Source organism: Salmo salar, chromosome ssa16 (genome assembly GCF_905237065.1).
Source record: "Salmo salar chromosome ssa16, Ssal_v3.1, whole genome shotgun sequence".
NCBI lineage: Eukaryota > Metazoa > Chordata > Actinopteri > Salmoniformes > Salmonidae > Salmo > Salmo salar.
Window position 1 is genome coordinate 80,783,435 of NC_059457.1, and position 19,436 is coordinate 80,802,870.

Genomic DNA, 19,436 nt, shown 5'->3' on the forward strand with positions numbered 1-19,436 from the left:
GTTGTTGAGTTAAGAGAGAAACAGAGTTGAGTAGAGGATTGTTGTTGAGTTAAGAGAGAAACAGAGTTGAGCAGAGGATAGTTATTGAGTTAAGAGAGAAACAGAGTTGAGTTGAGCAGAGGATAGTTGTTGAGTTAAGAGAGAAACAGAGTTGAGTTGAGCAGAGGATAGTTGTTGAGTTAAGAGAGAAACAGAGTTGAGTTGAGCAGAGGATAGTTGTTGAGTTAAGAGAGAAACAGAGTTGAGTTGAGCAGAGGATAGTTGTTGAGTTAAGAGAGAAAAAGAGTTGAGTTGAGCAGAGGATAGTTGTTGAGTTAAGAGAGAAACAGAGTTGAGTTGAGCAGAGGATAGTTGTGAGTTAAGAGAGAAACAGAGTTGAGTAGAGGATTGTTGTTGAGTTAAGAGAGAAACAGAGTTGAGCAGAGGATAGTTGTTGAGTTAAGAGAGAAACAGAGTTGAGTTGAGCAGAGGATAGTTGTTGAGTTAAGAGAGAAAAAGAGTTGAGTTGAGCAGAGGATAGTTGTTGAGTTAAGAGAGAAACAGAGTTGAGTTGAGCAGAGGATAGTTGTTAAGTTAAGAGAGAAACAGAGCTGAGCAGAGGATAGTTGTTGAGTTAAGAGAGAAACAGAGTTGAGCAGAGGATTGTTGTTGAGTTAAGAGAGAAACAGAGTTGAGTTGAGCAGAGGATAGTTGTTGAGTTAAGAGAGAAACAGAGTTGAGTTGAGCAGAGGATAGTTGTTGAGTTAAGAGAGAAACAGAGTTGAGCAGAGGATTGTTGTTGAGTTAAGAGAGAAACAGAGTTGAGTTGAGCAGAGGATTGTTGTTGAGTTAAGAGAGAAACAGAGTTGAGTTGAGCAGAGGATAGTTGTTGAGTTAAGAGAGAAACAGAGTTGAGTTGAACAGAGGATAGTTGTTGAGTTAAGAGAGAAACAGAGTTGAGTTGAACAGAGGATAGTTAAGTTAAAAGAGAAACAGAGTTGAGTTGAACAGAGGATAGTTAAGTTAAAAGAGAAACAGAGTTGAGTTGAACAGAGGATAGTTAAGTTAAGAGAGAAACAGAGTTGAGTTGAACAGAGGATAGTTAAGTTAAGAGAGAAACAGAGTTGAGTTGAACAGAGGATAGTTAAGTTAAAAGAGAAACAGAGTTGAGTTGAACAGAGGATAGTTAAGTTAAGAGAGAAACAGAGTTGAGTTGAACAGAGGATAGTTAAGTTAAAAGAGAAACAGAGTTGAGTTGAACAGAGGATAGTTAAGTTAAGAGAGAAACAGAGTTGAGTTGAACAGAGGATAGTTAAGTTAAAAGAGAAACAGAGTTGAGTTGAACAGAGGATAGTTAAGTTAAGAGAGAAACAGAGTTGAGTTGAACAGAGGATAGTTAAGTTAAAAGAGAAACAGAGGTGAGTTGAACAGAGGATAGTTAAGTTAAAAGAGAAACAGAGGTGAGTTGAACAGAGGATAGTTAAGTTAAAAGAGAAACAGAGTTGAGTTGAACAGAGGATAGTTAAGTTAAAAGAGAAACAGAGTTGAGTTGAACAGAGGATAGTTAAGTTAAAAGAGAAACAGAGGTGAGTTGAACAGAGGATAGTTAAGTTAAAAGAGAAACAGGGGTGAGTTGAACAGAGGATAGTTAAGTTAAAAGAGAAACAGAGGTGAGTTGAACAGAGGATAGTTAAGTTAAAAGAGAAACAGAGGTGAGTTGAACAGAGGATAGTTAAGTTAAAAGAGAAACAGGGGTGAGTTGAGAAGAGGATAGTTGTTAAGTTAAGAGATTAGATAGCATAGATAGCAGTCAAATCCCAGAAACTTGTGAAAAGGGAAAGTGCGTAGTAAGAGAGGACAGGGTGTCTTTACACATAGTATCATCAACAAATTCAATAGCAAATCTCCTAAACCGTTGTGTCATATGTCTGTTTATTGGTGGTGAAATGTGATAATACTGGTTAATATGGCAGTATATCATCTGTCTGAAGAAACAGTGTGTGGAGGGGAGGGTTACTTACAGGTGGGCCTGCGGGGGGCAGGGCTGGTGTTGTCGTGCTCTGCTGGGGGGGCGCGGCGGGGCAGGGAGGAGGCAGGCCTGGGCAGAGAGGACCTCTTTTCTGGGGTCCGGTAGGTACCCTCCTGTCACACACAACATACAGTACATGTGTGAGCACTTAGCAGACACAGATACAAACACAAGCCATAGATCTAATAACAACATACCGACAACACCCGATTGCTGAGAACTAAATTACTTATAATACCCAATTGTGTGGTTGTGAGAATAAATGGACAAAAATGAATGGACATCTCTGACATAGGAGGGAGGGTACTGCTCTAAAGGGTGTGTATTTTCCTTTCCCCTCCTCCTCACCTTCTCTTCCCTCCGCCCCCGCCTCTGCAGTGAGGGTGAGGGGGAGTTTCTGCCTGAGCATGCGGAGGAGGGGCGTGGCCCGCACAACTCCGCCTCCACTAGTGGTTTGGGTTTAGTGTGGGAGCATGCAGAGTTGGGCCTGGGGGACAGATCCTCTACCCCCCTGGTCAGTCGATGGTTTTTTAAGGCGGTGCGTGTGAGGCTCTAGACGGTAGCCATGGCAACGCAGGTAGGATGAATGGATGAATGGATGGCATGCAGGACAGACAGAGAGATGGACAAATAATAGACAGAATGACAGACAGGAGATGAGAGATGGGAAAATAATGAAATACAAAGACCGAAGACATATCGGAGGTGGGATGTCAGTTACAACACAATGTATATACAGCGTGTATTACTTACAGAGGTCCTTTCCTGGGATTGGTGGGCCACATTAAGAGGCTGCCGGTCCTCCACGGCTGAGGAGAGAGAGAGAAAGAGAGAGAGGGAGGGACAGAGAGGGAAGAGAGAGAGGGATACAGGAAGAGACAGAGAGAGTGTGAGAGAGAGGGACAGAGATGGAGAGAGAGAGAGAGAGAGACAGGGAGGAGAGAGAGAGAGAGTGTGAGAGAGAGAGGGACAGAGATGGAGAGAGAGAGAGAGAGAGAGAGAGAGAGAGAGAGAGAGAGAGAGAGAGAGAGAGAGAGAGAGAGAGAGAGAGAGAGAGAGAGAGAGAGAGAGAGAGAGAGAGAGAGAGAGAGAGAGAGAGAGAGAGACAGAGACAGAGAGAGAGAGAGAGACAGAGAGAGAGAGAGAGAGAGAGACAGAGAGAGAGAGAGACAGAGAGAGCGAGACAGAGAGAGCGAGACAGAGAGACAGAGAGAGCGAGACAGAGAGAGCGAGAGAGAGAGAGAGAGAGAGAGAGAGAGAGACAGAGAGAGAGACAGAGAGAGAGACAGAGAGAGAGACACAGAGAGAGAGACAGAGAGAGAGAGAGAGACAGAGAGAGACAGAGAGAGAGAGAGAGAGAGAGAATAATTAACTGGCAGGGCTAGGCCAGCAGAGGGTGATATCAGCCAACAGAAACACAGGGGAAACAATGAGAAGAGGGAATGCAGCAGACACCAGATACTAGAGAAGACTACAACCCATCAATAATCTCAAACACTCGAACACACACACAGTCCACACACACAGCTAGTGCACTCTATCTTTAACCACTGAATCAGAAAACGTTCTAATGCAGAAGTGATGCGTTCTTACTGCAAATCTTCAAGGAAGCATTTCTGTCAGGCTCATTTGTTCCTTACCAAATTCACCCATATTTCAGTTCACACAGCAGCACCCCAGTCAGACACCTGCCAGTCACTTCCACCTAACAGAAGAGTTGCTGGTATAGTACTGTGGCTCAAGACAAAAACCATCCAAGCTAGCACATTTGGTTCCTTGGAAGTTGTGGAAACGTGCGTTTTTGGTTTCCCATTGGTTCTGGGAACGAAGCCATAAGTATTCTGACCGGTAAAACTGAATGTTTTTTAAACGTTCTGAGAATGGAAGTGAACATTTTGCCTGTTCTGGAAATGTTCATTTTTAGGTTTGCTGGAGGTTCTGAGAACATTTTAGTCTAGTTCCTTGAAAGTTTTTCTCTGAGGTTTTATTTACGCTCTGAGAACCACATTTTTGGGGAGGTTTTTGAATAGCTTCCTTAAAACTTTCACTGAATGTTTCAACATGATTTTAATAACACTGCTAGCTTATTTGGATTCACTTTTTGGGACTCCAAGCACGTTGAAATGTATTTCCTTTGGCATTAATCATGCAAAATACATTTATTGTGACACAGCATCAGTGAGATTCAAACCTATAATCGGCTGTTCTCTATCCATAGAATTAGTCCACTGCGCCACCAGCCTGCCATGTTTTTTCACAAACAAAAATGTTAATTTTAGTCTATTCAAACAGACCCCATTACAAAGGAAAGAAGCACTCATTAACCTAAGATAGTGAGAGTTTTGTTGATGCTGAGAACGGAAGGTATATGTTTGAAATAACATTCTTAGAACGTTCTCTAAAGTTTTCTTGTGTTTTTTCTGGAATGTTTTCTTAACGTCCTCTGAACAATTTTATAACAGAACTTTAAATAGAACCATGAGGAAACTTCAACGTTATGCTGCAGTACTGAAATTCCCACAGAAGAACATTGTTTCCTAACGTTCTCTGAACTATTTAGAGAGATTCCCAATGTCAAATCAGTTAAAGAACATTACTAGAACATTACCAAAATTGAAATGAAATGTAACCATGTTTGAACTTTTAGGAAATGTTCAGTTAAAGTTGTTCATGTTCAGTTTTTTTTTTTGTCAAGTTCCGTAAATGTGCTGAGAATGTTCTAAAGCCAAGCAACTATCCTGCACCATTCCCAGAACGTTAAGGGGAGGTTGTATGCTCTCACCAAGCTCTAAGAAACATATGGTTCTCAGAACGTTATGTGCTAGCTGGGATAGTGGCACATGGTCCTCAACAAAGCACAACCATAGTAGCACATTGTCCTCACAAAGCACAACCACTCCCCAAACACGGAGCTTACAGCTTGGATGAGCATAATGCAACATGATCTCATGATTCTCAAAAACAAAACATCAAAATAATGACCAATACAGGAATACAATGGGAGAAAAAAAACTATGAACAACAGAGAAACATCTAGCGATGGGTCTGCAGTGCACATTCTGTTTTTGGCCAGCTACATTGCATTGGTTTCCCTGCTGTGAGGACGGTAGGTAGGTCACCTGGTGGCTTGCGTCTAGCAGAGCCCTGGTGCGAAGCAGGTTTAGCTTGTCTGAACGTAGCAGCTTTGACTACAATCCTCCGAGTGGGAGAGCGACACTGGAGGACTGATACCTTACACTGTTCAGTTCTCTTCGTCCCCGCTAGCAGAGAAGGAAGACAGGGTTAACAACAGGAAGGAAGTGGACATCTGTTGTCATTATAGCGTGGTACAATTTCCATTTAATCAACACACAGTATGGGTCTCAAGAACACGAAGAGGTGATAACATTGTCATTTACAAACTGTGTAATAAAACTAAAACAATTCCTTCCCAGTGCAATTTAAAAGTTTTCCATGACAGAAGTGATGTTCAGCAGTACCACAGATATATACAGTAAATAACACAGAATAACATGGACGATCTAACATTCTAGATCTAGAAACCTTTTTTCTTCTTCTCTTCCTCCTTTGGACGACGACTGACGGGCTCTCTGCGGTTGGGTTTGCGCTCGGGGGTGGAGACGCGCCCCTGTCCTCTGCCGGGGGGACGTTTATTAGAGGGTCTCTCTACCAGGGGAGTCTTGACAGGACTCTGTGTTTTGGGCAGAGCTTCAATCTGCTCTGTCATTACGCTTCTGTCATCATCTGCAGCATAGGGAGTGAGATAGGACAGGAGGGCTAAGCCCACATACACCTGGCCCATGTGTCCTATATTGCACATTATCTATATTGAATAGAATGGACCATCTGTGTATGAAGTTGCATTTCAAGATTTCCACGATATCGATTGTGTATTGTTGTTTATAGTCCAGTTAAAACGCTTGTTTGTTGTTGTTAATAACACTCAGATGTGTGAGTTACGCAAACAAAAACATGTGAAGCTAACATTTTGCATTTACATTGTTATAATTGCATGCACATTTTGGGACTACTACCTTGAGAGTCCACCCAGGCAATCTCGCTGTCTAACATGGAGACGTCCATGGTGGTCTCGTCGTGAGCGGTGGTCTCGTTGGTCTGGCTCTGCAGTACGTCTGAGGTCTCTGTCTCCTCGCGACTGGAAGCCTTCATCTCAACTCCCTGCCCCACCTCAGCGGACTCCTCCTCTTCCTGCAGCACAACCCCTTCTTTATCCTCCACTTTATTCTTCTCTTTGTCTGCCTCCTTTCCATCGAGGGTTTGTGGCTGGTCGTTGTCAGAGCAGGCAGATAGATGAGAGATGCGATCGGCATAATCCCCTTCATCAATGATTGGGGCAGTAGCATTACATGATTCGTCATCCCCAACAACAGCAGACTCCAAATCTTTAGGATTTTCAACAATCACCTCCTCTGCCCCACCCACCACCCTCACCTCTTCTGCCACCTCCTCCTGCTTCTCCACAGGGTGACTCTCTTGCTCTTTCTCCTTGAGGAGCACAGGAGGGCCTTCAACTTCCTCCAAGACTTCCTCAGCTACTTCTATATCGTCTTCCTCCTCCTCAACTTGTGCCTGAGGTATGACTATAACTGGAGAACTTCCAGAAACACTTTTCTCTGGACTTTTCACTTCTAGTTGCTCTGTGGCTTCCTTCACATCTGCAGTGCTCACGTTAGAGGGTGTTGGTGATGTTAATTCAGCTTTGGTCTTGGCCTCTTCTTTTGGAACGGAGGCCTCCGCTGGTACTGTTGACACCTCTGGGTCACTTTCACGCTTCTTCTCCTGCGCATTGATGATCTCCACTAATGATTCTGGTGATGATGTCATGGGTTCTTTTATCTTTTTTCTCTCCGGTCCTCGAACATCCTTTGGCTGTAAGTCTTCAACAGCATTTTGATGGTCTGGGTCTGAGTTCTCCTCCACTTTCTCCATCTCTGGCTTTTTAAGACCAGTCTTCTGACTCTTCCCAATCCTTGCTGACGCCACCTCTACTTTGACTTCCGCTGTGGCTTCCTCAACTTTGGTTCTCTCCACAGTGGCAGCCTTTTTTGCTGGAGACTCAGGGGTCGCACAAAGCTTGGCGTCCTTCACCTCAGTGCCAAAAGTAAATGCGAAGTCTGGTGGGATGGGAGACGCTTCTCTGGAGAGGTCCTGCTCCAACTCTACCTCAGGAATGGCTTGGGTTTTGATGTCCCCAGGAAGACCGCTCTCAAGCCGGAACTCTGTCAGTTTGTCTTTGGATGGAGCCACAGGGATCCTCAGACGATCCGGTTTGACACCTGCCGTGACAGCTCTTTCAAGCACCAAAGTTGGCTTAACCGTTCCTCTAACTGATTCCTCTGCCTGGTGTGTTTTTTGCGGTGCCAGCTTTTGCTCGCCCTCTTCCGCAATGGCTCCCAGTTCCTCGTCACTGTCCCCTTCAGTCACTGTGGGGAACCGTTGGTGTGGGGAGCTCACTGGGCTGTGCAGATCGGCAGGCGAGGGCATGGGACCAGAGTACTCACTAAATACGCAGTAACCACGCTCCTCCTGCTGGCTCTCCTCTCCACCCACCACCTTGGGCGTCTGCTGGTTCCCCAGCACCAGCTTGGCCAGAGAACTGCCCACCAGAGCAGCAGATGGACAGGCAGGGACAGACCTCCTTCTATTATGCTGGTCCAGCTCCCTCTTCTCCAGGGTGGGTTTGGGCTTAACACCGGCTAGGTCCAGCATCTCAGGAAGGTCGTTGGATGGGTCGTTCAAATGGGTGTAGTGTTGCTTCATGGGTGAGAGTGACTCTGGAGAACACATGGTCTTAGAGGTGGTATCTTCTGGTAGATCAGTGGAGGTTTCAGTGGTAGGGACTGGGAGAGCTATCTCTGGAGTAACAGGAAGTAACTGTCTCTCTAATGTTACTAATGGGGTGGTTACAGGAAAGTAGCCTGTGGTTTCATCCAGGCTTCCGGAAGAGACCTCTGTAAGAGATGAGAGCTTTGACTGGTTTTGCTCTCCTGCTTGACCCATTGAGCCAATAGCAAAATTCAGAGAAAGACTTCTGTGTTCCAATGACAATTTGCCAGGTGACAGCCTAGTACACACATCCTTCCTCTTAGGGAGATCCTCTAGCTTGTTCATGGCACTGTCACTCATCAAGGTTATGCTGGATTCTGTCTGTTCTGGTGCTGAATGGCTTATTTTAATGTTTGAATCGGCCTCCAGAACCTCCTCTGAGGGCTTCTTCTGGCTGACAGCACTGAGCTCATAGTAACCCTCACCATGTTCTCCTGGTTTTTCAGTATCCCTTTGTGTAGAGGTCTCAAAGTAGGCCGTCATACCTGACTCATCTTTTGAAGCAACTCCAGACTTATCTTCCGAACTCTGCTTGTCTTTTAGACTGTCTGCAGCAGATATGTGTGCCTCCTGCTTTGGGTTTTCTCCGTCACTGACATTACTTTGAGGAGTCTCTTCAATCTTCTCAGTCTCAAATGACAATGGCCTGGCGGTCGATTGTCCTAGACTCAGCATTCTTTTCTCAGTTTTCTCCGATTTGATCTCTTTCTCCTCACGAACGCTCTCAAGGTTTGCTGACTTACTGGGTGTAACATAATCATCATTTTCCTCCTCTTCCTCAATGTAATCTTTCAGGGGCTCATATACAACTGAAAGAGGAACTGAGTCGAGCTCTTCAACCGAGGGCTGTTTCTCAGCCGTGGTCTTGGGCTCCGGAAGGTATTCTATCTCAGGAACCACACTAGTGCTACTTCCAGTCCCTTGACCTTTTTCTGGTTCCACTAAAGGCTGAACCGTCTTCTCGGGTTCTGTGGGGGTAGCATCTGTTAGAGATTTGTTTTTGGGGGAACCAGAGGAGGACTCAGCGATGGACACAGTGCTCTCTGCTCCCTCAGGTGTTTCTCTCTCTGTGGTGGGGGCCACCGGGCTCTGCGGAGGGGGTGCCCCCTGTGGATGCTCCTCTGCCATGGCAGGATTGTCGGAACGAGGCTTCTTTGGGTTCACCGGCAGATCTGCAAGTAAATCTTCAGTGGTCTGTGCTGCTGATGAGTTACACTAGCTCAGCGTTCTTTCTTTCTTTGCAGTGCCCACATGCTACAGCCAGCACAGACAAGCAAAGCCCTCTTCATATGGATAGCTGTCCATCAAGCACAATGTACGGCACACAACAATACTATCTCTGGCCACTGGGAGCATGATTGCAGCACAGTTCAGTTCCATGACACTGGGATGGTGTGCAGGAACAGAATGACTAAATGAAGAGCACGATGTGAATGACATGGGATATTTAGAATGAATCTGAAATATTCAAGAAGATATTGGCAATTTAAGTAAACTTGAATTACTGTGCTACCTTGTGCGAGGATAGCCTATGTGCTGAATGAATAGAGGATACAATGAATGTAACATGTTTCATATCGACTATATATAAATCACATTTTATGATATTGATTCTAACTACAAACTAAGACGAGTAAATGTTTAGGAAGATCTTATTAAAAGGATGAAAATGTAGAAATGTTCAATCAATGAAGGTGAATATAAGTCAGTGAGTATAAGTCAGTGAGTATAAGTCAGTGAGTATAAGTCAGTGAGTATAAGTCAGTGTCAGAGATGTAGAATAGAGATCATTGGAAAACAGTGTTGAATCTAGTACTTCCTACATTATTGCTGGTTTACATTATCGTCAGATGAAATGACAGCAACATGAAACTGAATGCAAATAATACAGAGACACAATTGAACACAGACAATGCACCAAAGCCAAAAACAAAACCCCACGGGGGGAAAAAAACGGATTCGCAATGAATCTTTACAATACAATACACCTGACATTCAAACATTTACCGTCTCATTTGCAATGTAGCTGGCAAAAACACTTAGCAATGAGTTCAAAAGTGACCTGGGGGCCGCATAAAAAAATGTTCGATCAATGATGAAAGCACAAAATGAATTGACTGCTTATGCAATAAGAAATCAATGTGCTATTATGTGTTCACATTGTAGCAGCAGCAACAGCTAAGAAACCAGTAGCACAACAAAGCTAGATCCACATCACAGCCTTTAAAACAGACTATAGAGAGGAGGAAAACATGCAACGTGGGATACACACACAAACAGTAAAAACATGCATGTGTGCACGCGCCACACACACACAGACACACACACAGACACACACACACAGACACGCACGCACGCACGCACGCACGCACGCACGCACGCACACCTTCCTCTGATGGTTTATCCAACTCAGCTTGATGGCTTCCTCCCCCATTGAGGACTTTATGAGTCTCGGCCTGCGGACAGGGCAAAGCCTGGGGCTCGCTTACAATATCAATGTGCTCTAAGAGCATGTCTGTGGGCTGCTGATCAGAATCCTCCCCTTGTTGACCTGGGTGCTCCTCCTCAGGAGCTGCTGAGACTTGGGTAACCTCCACCTCCTTCTCCTCCTCCTCAGGGGGAGTAGGGGCAACCTCTAGTCTCTCCTCTTTGGGAAGGGGACGACAGGGACAGGACAGGGACATGGATATGGATAACACAGACAGGGCTTACTACACAATGGGATAACACTGGTGAGACACTTTCAGCTCTGTCGGAGGCAATGACCTACAATATAATGTGGCTATAAAATGTGGTGTTTTTGGAAACATTCTAACACAATTAAAATGTATCTTTAAAGCATGCAGACAAAAATCAATACATTCATTGTAATGATCGCCTGCAAGTATTCCTGTAATTACAGGTACATTCATGAAAGGACCCTCAAATGAAATACCTGGTCTGGTAAGTTTAGAAGTATGTTTTAACATCTTGACCATGTTCTGTTATAATATCCACCCTGCACAGCCAGAAGAGGACTGGCCGCCCCTCATAGCCTGGTTCCTCTCTAGGTTTCTTCCTAGGTTTTTGGCCTTTCTAGGGAGTTTTTCCTAGGGAGTTTTTCCTAGTCACCGTGCTTCTTTCACATGCATTGCTTGCTGTTTGGGGTTTTAGGCTGGGTTTCTGTACAGCACTTTGAGATATCATCTGATGTACGAAGGGCTATATAAATACATTTGATTTGATTTGATTTGAAGTATGTACCAAAGATGTGCTCAGTTGGAATTCCATGCAGCGTAATACAGTGACCAGCATTATGTGGGGGGAATAGTTAGTGTGTGTGTTGTTACTGGTCTGTGCTGTGAGGGGAGCTGAAAGCCGTAATGTCATCTACAGCAAGTGTAAATACACAGGTGAGAAACACAAAAAGGGAGAGGAGCAAGAAAGAGAGAAAGAGAAAAGGAGAGAGAGAAAAAGAGAGAGGAGAGAGAGAAAGAGAAAAGGAGAGAGAGAGAGAGAGAGAGAGAGAGAGAGTGAAGGAGGTGTTAATTTCCAGAAAGAAGGTGGGTAGAGTTTGGTTTGGTTACTACATGATTTCATATGTGTTATTTCATAGTTTTGATGTCTTCACTATTAATCTATAATGTAGAAAATAGTACAAATAAAGAGAAACCTTTGAATGAGTAGGTTTGTCCAAATTTGTGACTGATACTGTATGTATACAGCTTCATGAAGTAGTCACCTGGAATGCATTTCAATTAACAGGTGTGCCTTGTTAAAAGTTAATTTGTGAAATGTCTTTCCTTCTTAATGCGTTTGAGCCAATCAGTTGTGTTGTGACTAGATAGGGGTGGTATACAGAAGATAGCCCTATTTGGTTAAAGACCAAGTCCATATTATGGCAAAAACAGCTCAAATACGCAAAGAGAAATGAGAGTCCATCATTACTTTAAGACTTGAAGGTCAGTCAATCTGGAAAATTTCAAGAACTTTAAAAGTTTATTCTGGTGTTGTCACAAAAACCATCAAGCGCTATGATGAAACTGGCTCTCATGAGGACCGCCACAGGAAAGGAAGACCCAGAGTTACCTCTGCTGCAGAGGATACGTTCATTAGAGTTATCAGCCTCAGAAATTACAGCCCAAATAGATGCTTCACATAGTTCAAGTAATAGACCCATCTCAACATCAACTGTTCAGAGGAGACTATGTGAATCAGGCATTCATGGTCAAATTGCTGCAAAGAAACCACTACTAAAGGACACCAATAAGAAGAAGAGACTTGCTTGGGCCAAGAAACACGAGCAATGGACATTAGACCGGTGGAAATCTGTCCTTTGGTCTAATGAGTCCAAATTTGAGATTTTTGGTTCCAACCGCCGTGTCTTTGTGAGATGCAGAGTAGGTGAACGGATGATCTCTGCATGTGTGGTTCCCACTGTGAAGCATGGAGGAGGAGGTGTGATGGTGTTTTGCTGGTGACACTGTCAGGGATTTATTTAGAATTCAAGGCACACTTCACCAGCATGGCTAGCACAGCATTCTGCAGCGATACGCCATCCCATCTGGTTTGCGCTTAGTGGGACTATCATTTGTTTTTCAACAGGACAATGACCCAACACACCTCCAGGCTGTGTAAGGGCTATTTGACCAAGAAGGAGAGTGATGGATTGCTGCATCAGATGACCTGGCCTCCACAATCAACCGACCTCAACCCATTTGAGATGGTTTGGGATGAGTTGGACCACAGAGTGCTCAGCATATGTGGGAACTCCTTCAAGACTGTTGGAAAAGCATTCCAAGTGAAGCTGGTTGAGAGACTGCCAAGAGTATGCAAAGCTGTCATCAAGGCAAAGGGTGGCTACTTTTAAAAATCTCAAGTATAAAATAAATGTAGATTTGTTTAAAAACAATTTGGTTACTACATGATTCCATATGTGTTATTTCATAGTTTTGATGTCTTCAATATCATTCTACAAAGTAGAAAATAGTAAAAATAAAGAAAAACCCTGGAATGAGTAGGTGTGTCCAAACCTTTGACTGGTATATATATATGTATGTGATGGGACGTATAGACATTATGGACAGTATGTGGATAGAATATGTAGTAATCTGTAGAATACATAGGATAGAATAGTAAATGTACAGCAATAGTTTAATAGAATGGCTGTGACTAGAATACAATATATCCATATGAAATGGGTAAAACAGTATGTAAACATTATTAAACCAGGGCAGGGTTGAGTCACCGGGTGGTAGCCGGCTAGTGACAAGCGAAACACAGACACAAAGACAGAGGGAAACCAGTACCAGTTGACTCATGCAAAGGAAAGACATGGCTAAGATAAATAAAGAAGGGAAGAAAGAGGAAGGAGTAGAAGAGCCGGTCCCATCATGCATCATCAACACCCAGAGGAAGGTAAGGTGTGTGAGTGTGTTACCTCCCAATTGATATACACCTATCACTCCTGTCACGCACACACACACTCATCCTCTCACCCTGTCTTAAGAGTGTGTGTATGTGTGTGCGTGCTTGTTTGCGTGTGTTCTTGCGTGTTTGTGCACTTGGACAAGCTTCTGTGTGCATACCTTGCTCCATGGGTCCGATCTGCTCTGCCGACGGAGAGGGGGGAGGGGAGGGAGGCAGGTTGGCAGAGTCCTCCACTGTGAAGGGAAAGAGACAGACAGGGTAGACAACACATGGATGGAGGGAAGATACACAACAAACCACACCAACAGCGCTGTGGCAGTATTGTACGTATGTGTGTATGTGTGTGTGTGTGTCTCTGGGGAGTGTGTTGTCCGGCTGGGGGGATGTTCTGTTGTGTGGGAGAGCTACGAAGCAGCACATTTAGGCTGCATCCCAAATGGCATGCTATTTCTCTAGATGGGCCCTGGTCAAATGTAGTGCACTACATAGGGAGCAGTGTGCCATTTGGGCCACAGTCGCAATCCCCCTGGTCTGAGCCTCTATGATTGGATTAATAGGAAAACAACAAAATGGTGCCACTTTTTTTCTGGTACTACATCTGAGGGATTAGGACAGGGAAATGTAACCCCTCTGAAATTGGATGTGTAGGTGGATGTACCAAACCCAGACTGTAGCTTTAACAAGCGGCAGAGAGCACCGGCAAAACGGCAGTCACAGCTAAAGACTATCCTAACAGCCAAACGGCACCAACAGCACAATGATGATGTAATGGTACAGCCAGGGAAAGAGGCTTGAGAGACACCTTACCTTACCCTGCAGTATGTCCCATGCCACTCACGGGGGCCAGAGGAAGTTGGTTACTGTAGCCTGGTATGAGGCTATCAGTGTGATGCTAGTGCGTCATACCCTTTTCACACCTATCGTGCCGACCAGACACGACTCTGCTCAGTAGTGTGAAAAAGGTATTGTAGGGAACTCTGTCACTAAGGCCTACCTGAGGACAGTCTCCTAGTAGAGTCCTGCTTGTCCTGCTTGAGCACTGCCACCGCCTCTGCTGTCACCTTCTCAACTATACGGGCTGACACTTGCTCTGCACGCGGACACACACACACACACACACACACACACACACACACACACACACACACACACACACACACACGTATAGAAACGCACACGTATAGAAACGCAGACACACACACATATACAAGCAGAATTGCAGACACAGACACACATACACACAGCCAGACACGCAGACAAACAAACATTGAGACACATGCACAAGCACACAAACACCTGCTCTAACCTCTGTCTCTGAATGACTTCATACGTCACTGAAGAACGCCATCTTATTTAACGATGTCCATGTCCCTAAAAGGTGCCCTAGGCCACTGAAGCACCTGAGGCTCAGTTAATTACTATGGTGGTGGAAACCTTAGGAGGTCCCTATAGAGTGGTTAGTCACTTGGACCATGCCAATCTGAAGGACAAAGCCAGTCCTTTACACAGTCACATCCTTCCTTACCAGCAAGTGTTATTGTAATCGTAGAATCAGCCTACTATACACGTCTACAGGTAAACTACCAACTCCAACGAGGTCCCTTAAACCCTGTAGGGATACAGCTTCAGCTATTTCTCTCAGGGCCTCAAGCAAACCTCAACGAGGCTGCAAGGTAACACCCACCGCTTCAGTAAACATGTGGCTATACCCCCCAGTGCTCTCTCACCTGCTGTCGCAGCGTGTCCTCCGTGATAGCCGTTCTCTCTGTAAGAGGAGAAGCCGTTCTCTCCGTGGCCAGCGAGGGCAGCTGACTGGTCCTGGGCTCCGTTAGTGGGAGGGGCCCAGTGAGAGGAGCTGTTGTCCTCGGGCTGCCGACTGTCTGCCATGACAACTAGACACAGGAGAGGAAAGAGAGAGGGGAAGGAGTGGGGAGAGAGTGAGAGAGGGGAGGGAAGAGGAAGAGGGGGTGAGAGATAGGGGGTAGAGAGAGAGAGAGAGAGAGAGAGAGAGAGAGAGAGAGAGAGAGAGAGAGAGAGAGAGAGAGAGAGAGAGAGAGAGAGAGAGAGAGAGAGAGAGAGAGAGAGAGCATATAAGAGGTTAAAGCAATAAAAAGACTGGCAGTTCAAATCAATCAGTAAATGACAGTGCAGTATTGCACAACCCCCACACCAAGTCTCTATCATGCACAAAGGGACACTTCCTAGTGTCCTCAGTATAGAATCTGCCTGGCACATACTTGGCATTCCTAGGGCCTAAGGCAGGGGTAGGCAACGGGAAAAGGTCTGGAAATGGCACCAGTTTGAGCTAAACCAGCATGTAGACTATATGGCTTTGTCTCGGCTCAACATCCCACAACCCACTGGGTGAGACAGGGACAGAGGCCTGTGAGGAAGGGCACAGGAGGTTGGTGGCACCTTAATCGGGGTGGACGGACTCGTGGTAACGGCTGGAATGGAATGAGTGGAATGGTATCAAACATGGTTTCCATGTGTTTGATACCATTCAATTCGCTCCATTCCAGCCATTATTATGAGCCGTCCCCCCCTCAGCAGCCTCCACTGGGAAGGGGGTTATGTTTGAGGAAGGAGGTTATGTTTGAGGAAGGAGGGAGGTTATGTTTGAGGAAGGAGGGAGGTTATGTTTGAGGAAGGAGGGAGGTTATGTTTGAGGAAGGAGGGAGGTTATGTTTGAGGAAGGAGGGAGGTTATGTTTGAGGAAGGAGGTTGGTTATGTTTGAGGAAGGAGGTTGGTTATGTTTGAGGAAGGAGGTTGGTTATGTTTGAGGAAGGAGGTTATGTTTGAGGAAGGAGGTTATGTTTGAGGAAGGAGGTTATGTTTGAGGAAGGGGGTTATGTTCAGGAAGAAGTTTATGTTTGAGGAAGGAGGTTATGTTCAGGAAGGAGGTTATGTTTGAGGAAGGAGGTAATGTTTGAGGAAGGAGGTTATGATCGAGGAAGGGGGTTATGATCGAGGAAGGAGGTTATGTTCAGGAAGGAGGTTATGTTCAGGAAGGAGGTTATGTTTGAGGAAGGAGGTTATGTTTGAGGAAGGAGGTTATGATTGAGGAAGGGGGTTATGTTTGAGGAAGGGGGTTATGTTTGAGGAAGGGGGTTATGTTTGAGGAAGGGGGTTATGTTTGAGGAAGGGGGTTATGTTCAGGAAGGAGTTTATGTTTGAGGAAGGAGGTTATGTTTGAGGAAGGAGTTTATGTTTGAGGAAGGAGTTTATGTTTGAGGAAGGAGGTTATGTTCAGGAAGGAGGTTATGTTTGAGGAAGGAGTTTATGTTTGAGGAAGGAGTTTATGTTTGAGGAAGGAGGTTATGTTTGAGGAAGGAGGTTATGTTCAGGAAGGAAGTTATGTTTGAGGAAGGAGGTTATGTTTGAGGAAGGAGGTTATGTTTGAGGAAGGAGGGAGGTTATGTTTGAGGAAGGAGGGAGGTTATGTTTGAGGAAGGAGGGAGGTTATGTTTGAGGAAGGAGGTTGGTTATGTTTGAGGAAGGAGGTTGGTTATGTTTGAGGAAGGAGGTTGGTTATGTTTGAGGAAGGAGGTTATGTTTGAGGAAGGAGGTTATGTTTGAGGAAGGAGGTTATGTTTGAGGAAGGGGGTTATGTTCAGGAAGAAGTTTATGTTTGAGGAAGGAGGTTATGTTCAGGAAGGAGGTTATGTTTGAGGAAGGAGGTAATGTTCGAGGAAGGAGGTTATGATCGAGGAAGGGGGTTATGATCGAGGAAGGAGGTTATGTTCAGGAAGGAGGTTATGTTCAGGAAGATGGTTATGTTCAGGAAGGAGGTTATGTTTGAGGAAGGAGGTTATGATTGAGGAAGGGGGTTATGTTTGAGGAAGGGGGTTATGTTTGAGGAAGGGGGTTATGTTTGAGGAAGGGGGTTATGTTTGAGGAAGGGGGTTATGTTTGAGGAAGGGGGTTATGTTCAGGAAGGAGTTTATGTTTGAGGAAGGAGTTTATGTTTGAGGAAGGAGGTTATGTTTGAGGAAGGAGGTTATGTTCAGGAAGGAGTTTATGTTTGAGGAAGGAGTTTATGTTTGAGGAAGGAGGTTATGTTTGAGGAAGGAGGTTATGTTCAGGAAGGAAGTTATGTTTGAGGAAGGAGGTTATGTTTGAGGAAGGAGGGAGGTTATGTTTAAGGAAGGAGGGAGGTTATGTTTGAGGAAGGAGGGAGGTTATGTTTGAGGAAGGAGGGAGGTTATGTTTGAGGAAGGAGGTTGGTTATGTTTGAGGAAGGAGGTTGGTTATGTTTGAGGAAGGAGGTTGGTTATGTTTGAGGAAGGAGGTTATGTTTGAGGAAGGAGGTTATGTTTGAGGAAGGAGGTTATGTTTGAGGAAGGGGGTTATGTTCAGGAAGAAGTTTATGTTTGAGGAAGGAGGTTATGTTCAGGAAGGAGGTTATGTTTGAGGAAGGAGGTAATGTTTGAGGAAGGAGGTTATGATCGAGGAAGGGGGTTATGATCGAGGAAGGAGGTTATGTTCAGGAAGGAGGTTATGTTCAGGAAGATGGTTATGTTCAGGAAGGAGGTTATGTTTGAGGAAGGAGGTTATGATTGAGGAAGGGGGTTATGTTTGAGGAAGGGGGTTATGTTTGAGGAAGGGGGTTATGTTTGAGGAAGGGGGTTATGTTTGAGGAAGGGGGTTATGTTTGAGGAAGGGGGTTATGTTTGAGGAAGGGGGTTATGTTCAGGAAGGAGTTTATGTTTGAGGAAGGAGGTTATGTTTGAGGAAGGAGTTTATGTTTGAGGAAGGAGTTTATGTTTGAGGAAGGAGGTTATGTTTGAGGAAGGGGGTTATGTTTGAGGAAGGGGGTTATGTTTGAGGAAGGGGGTTATGTTTGAGGAAGGGGGTTATGTTCAGGAAGGAGTTTATGTTTGAGGAAGGAGGTTATGTTTGAGGAAGGAGTTTATGTTTGAGGAAGGAGTTTATGTTTGAGGAAGGAGGTTATGTTTGAGGAAGGAGGTTATGTTCAGGAAGGAGGTTATGTTTGAGGAAGGAGTTTATGTTTGAGGAAGGAGTTTATGTTTGAGGAAGGAGTTTATGTTTGAGGAAGGAGGTTATGTTTGAGGAAGGAGGTTATGTTCAGGAAGGAGGTTATGTTTGAGGAAGGAGGTTATGTTCAGGAAGGAGGTAATGTTTGAGGAAGGAGGTTATGATCGAGGAAGGGGGTTATGTTCAGGAAGGAGGTTATGTTCAGGAAGATGGTTATGTTTGAGGAAGGAGGTTATGTTTGAGGAAGGAGGTTATGATTGAGGAAGGGGGTTATGTTTGAGGAAGGGGTTATGTTTGAAGAAGGGGTTATGTTTGAGGAAGGGGGTTATGTTTGAGGAAGGGGGTTATGTTTGAGGAAGGGGGTTATGTTTGAGGAAGGAGGTTGGTTATGTTTGAGGAAGGAGGTTGGTTATGTTTGAGGAAGGAGGTTATGTTTGAGGAAGGAGGTTATGTTTGAGGAAGGGGGTTATGTTTGAGGAAGGGGGTTATGTTCAGGAAGGAGTTTATGTTTGAGGAAGGAGGTTATGTTTGAGGAAGGAGGTTATGTTTGAGGAAGGAGGTTATGTTTGAGGAAGGAGGTTATGTTTGAGGAAGGAGGTTATGTTTGAGGAAGGGGGTTATGTTCAGGAAGAAGTTTATGTTTGAGGAAGGAGATAATGTTCAGGAAGGAGGTTATGTTTGAGGAAGGAGGTTATGTTTGAGGAAGGAGGTTATGTTTGAGGAAGGAGGTTATGTTTGAGGAAGGGGGTTATGTTCAGGAAGGAGTTTATGTTTGAGGAAGGAGGTTATGTTCAGGAAGGAGTTTATGTTTGAGGAAGGGGGTTATGTTCAGGAAGGAGTTTATGTTTGAGGAAGGAGTTTATGTTCAGGAAGGAGGTTATGTTTGAGGAAGGAGGTTATGTTTGAGGAAGGAGGTTATGTTTGAGGAAGGAGGTTATGTTCAGGAAGGAGGTTATGTTTGAGGAAGGAGGTTATGTTCAGGAAGGAGGTAATGTTTGAGGAAGGAGGTTATGATCGAGGAAGGGGGTTATGTTCAGGAAGGAGGTTATGTTCAGGAAGATGGTTATGTTCAGGAAGATGGTTATGATTGAGGAAGGAGGTTATGTTTGAGGAAGGAGGTTATGATTGAGGAAGGGGGTTATGTTTGAGGAAGGGGTTATGTTTGAGGAAGGG

At 44.8% G+C, this 19,436-nt stretch overlaps 1 protein-coding gene across 7 annotated transcripts in view; it reads right to left on the minus strand.

Moving 5' to 3' along the window:
* LOC106574851 (microtubule-associated protein 2) overlaps window positions 1-19,436 on the minus strand; it is a 127,862-nt gene that overhangs the window by 16,803 nt on the left and 91,623 nt on the right. For 5 of the 7 annotated variants that reach the window (XM_045698116.1, XM_045698117.1, XM_045698112.1 and 2 more), the window contains exons 4-10: window positions 14,992-15,156; window positions 13,423-13,497; window positions 6,043-9,027; window positions 5,552-5,752; window positions 5,128-5,268; window positions 2,762-2,817; window positions 2,001-2,121 (exon numbers count right to left, since the gene is read on the minus strand). In XM_045698116.1, coding sequence (XP_045554072.1) covers window positions 2,001-2,121; window positions 2,762-2,817; window positions 5,128-5,268; window positions 5,552-5,752; window positions 6,043-9,027; window positions 13,423-13,497; window positions 14,992-15,151 — 3,739 coding nt within the window. In that variant the 5' untranslated portion in view covers window positions 15,152-15,156. Of the gene's footprint in view, window positions 1-2,000; window positions 2,122-2,761; window positions 2,818-5,127; window positions 5,269-5,551; window positions 5,753-6,042; window positions 9,028-13,422; window positions 13,498-14,991; window positions 15,164-19,436 lie in introns of all 7 variants that reach the window. The other 2 variants (XM_045698113.1, XM_045698115.1) reach the window with 1 other exon arrangement.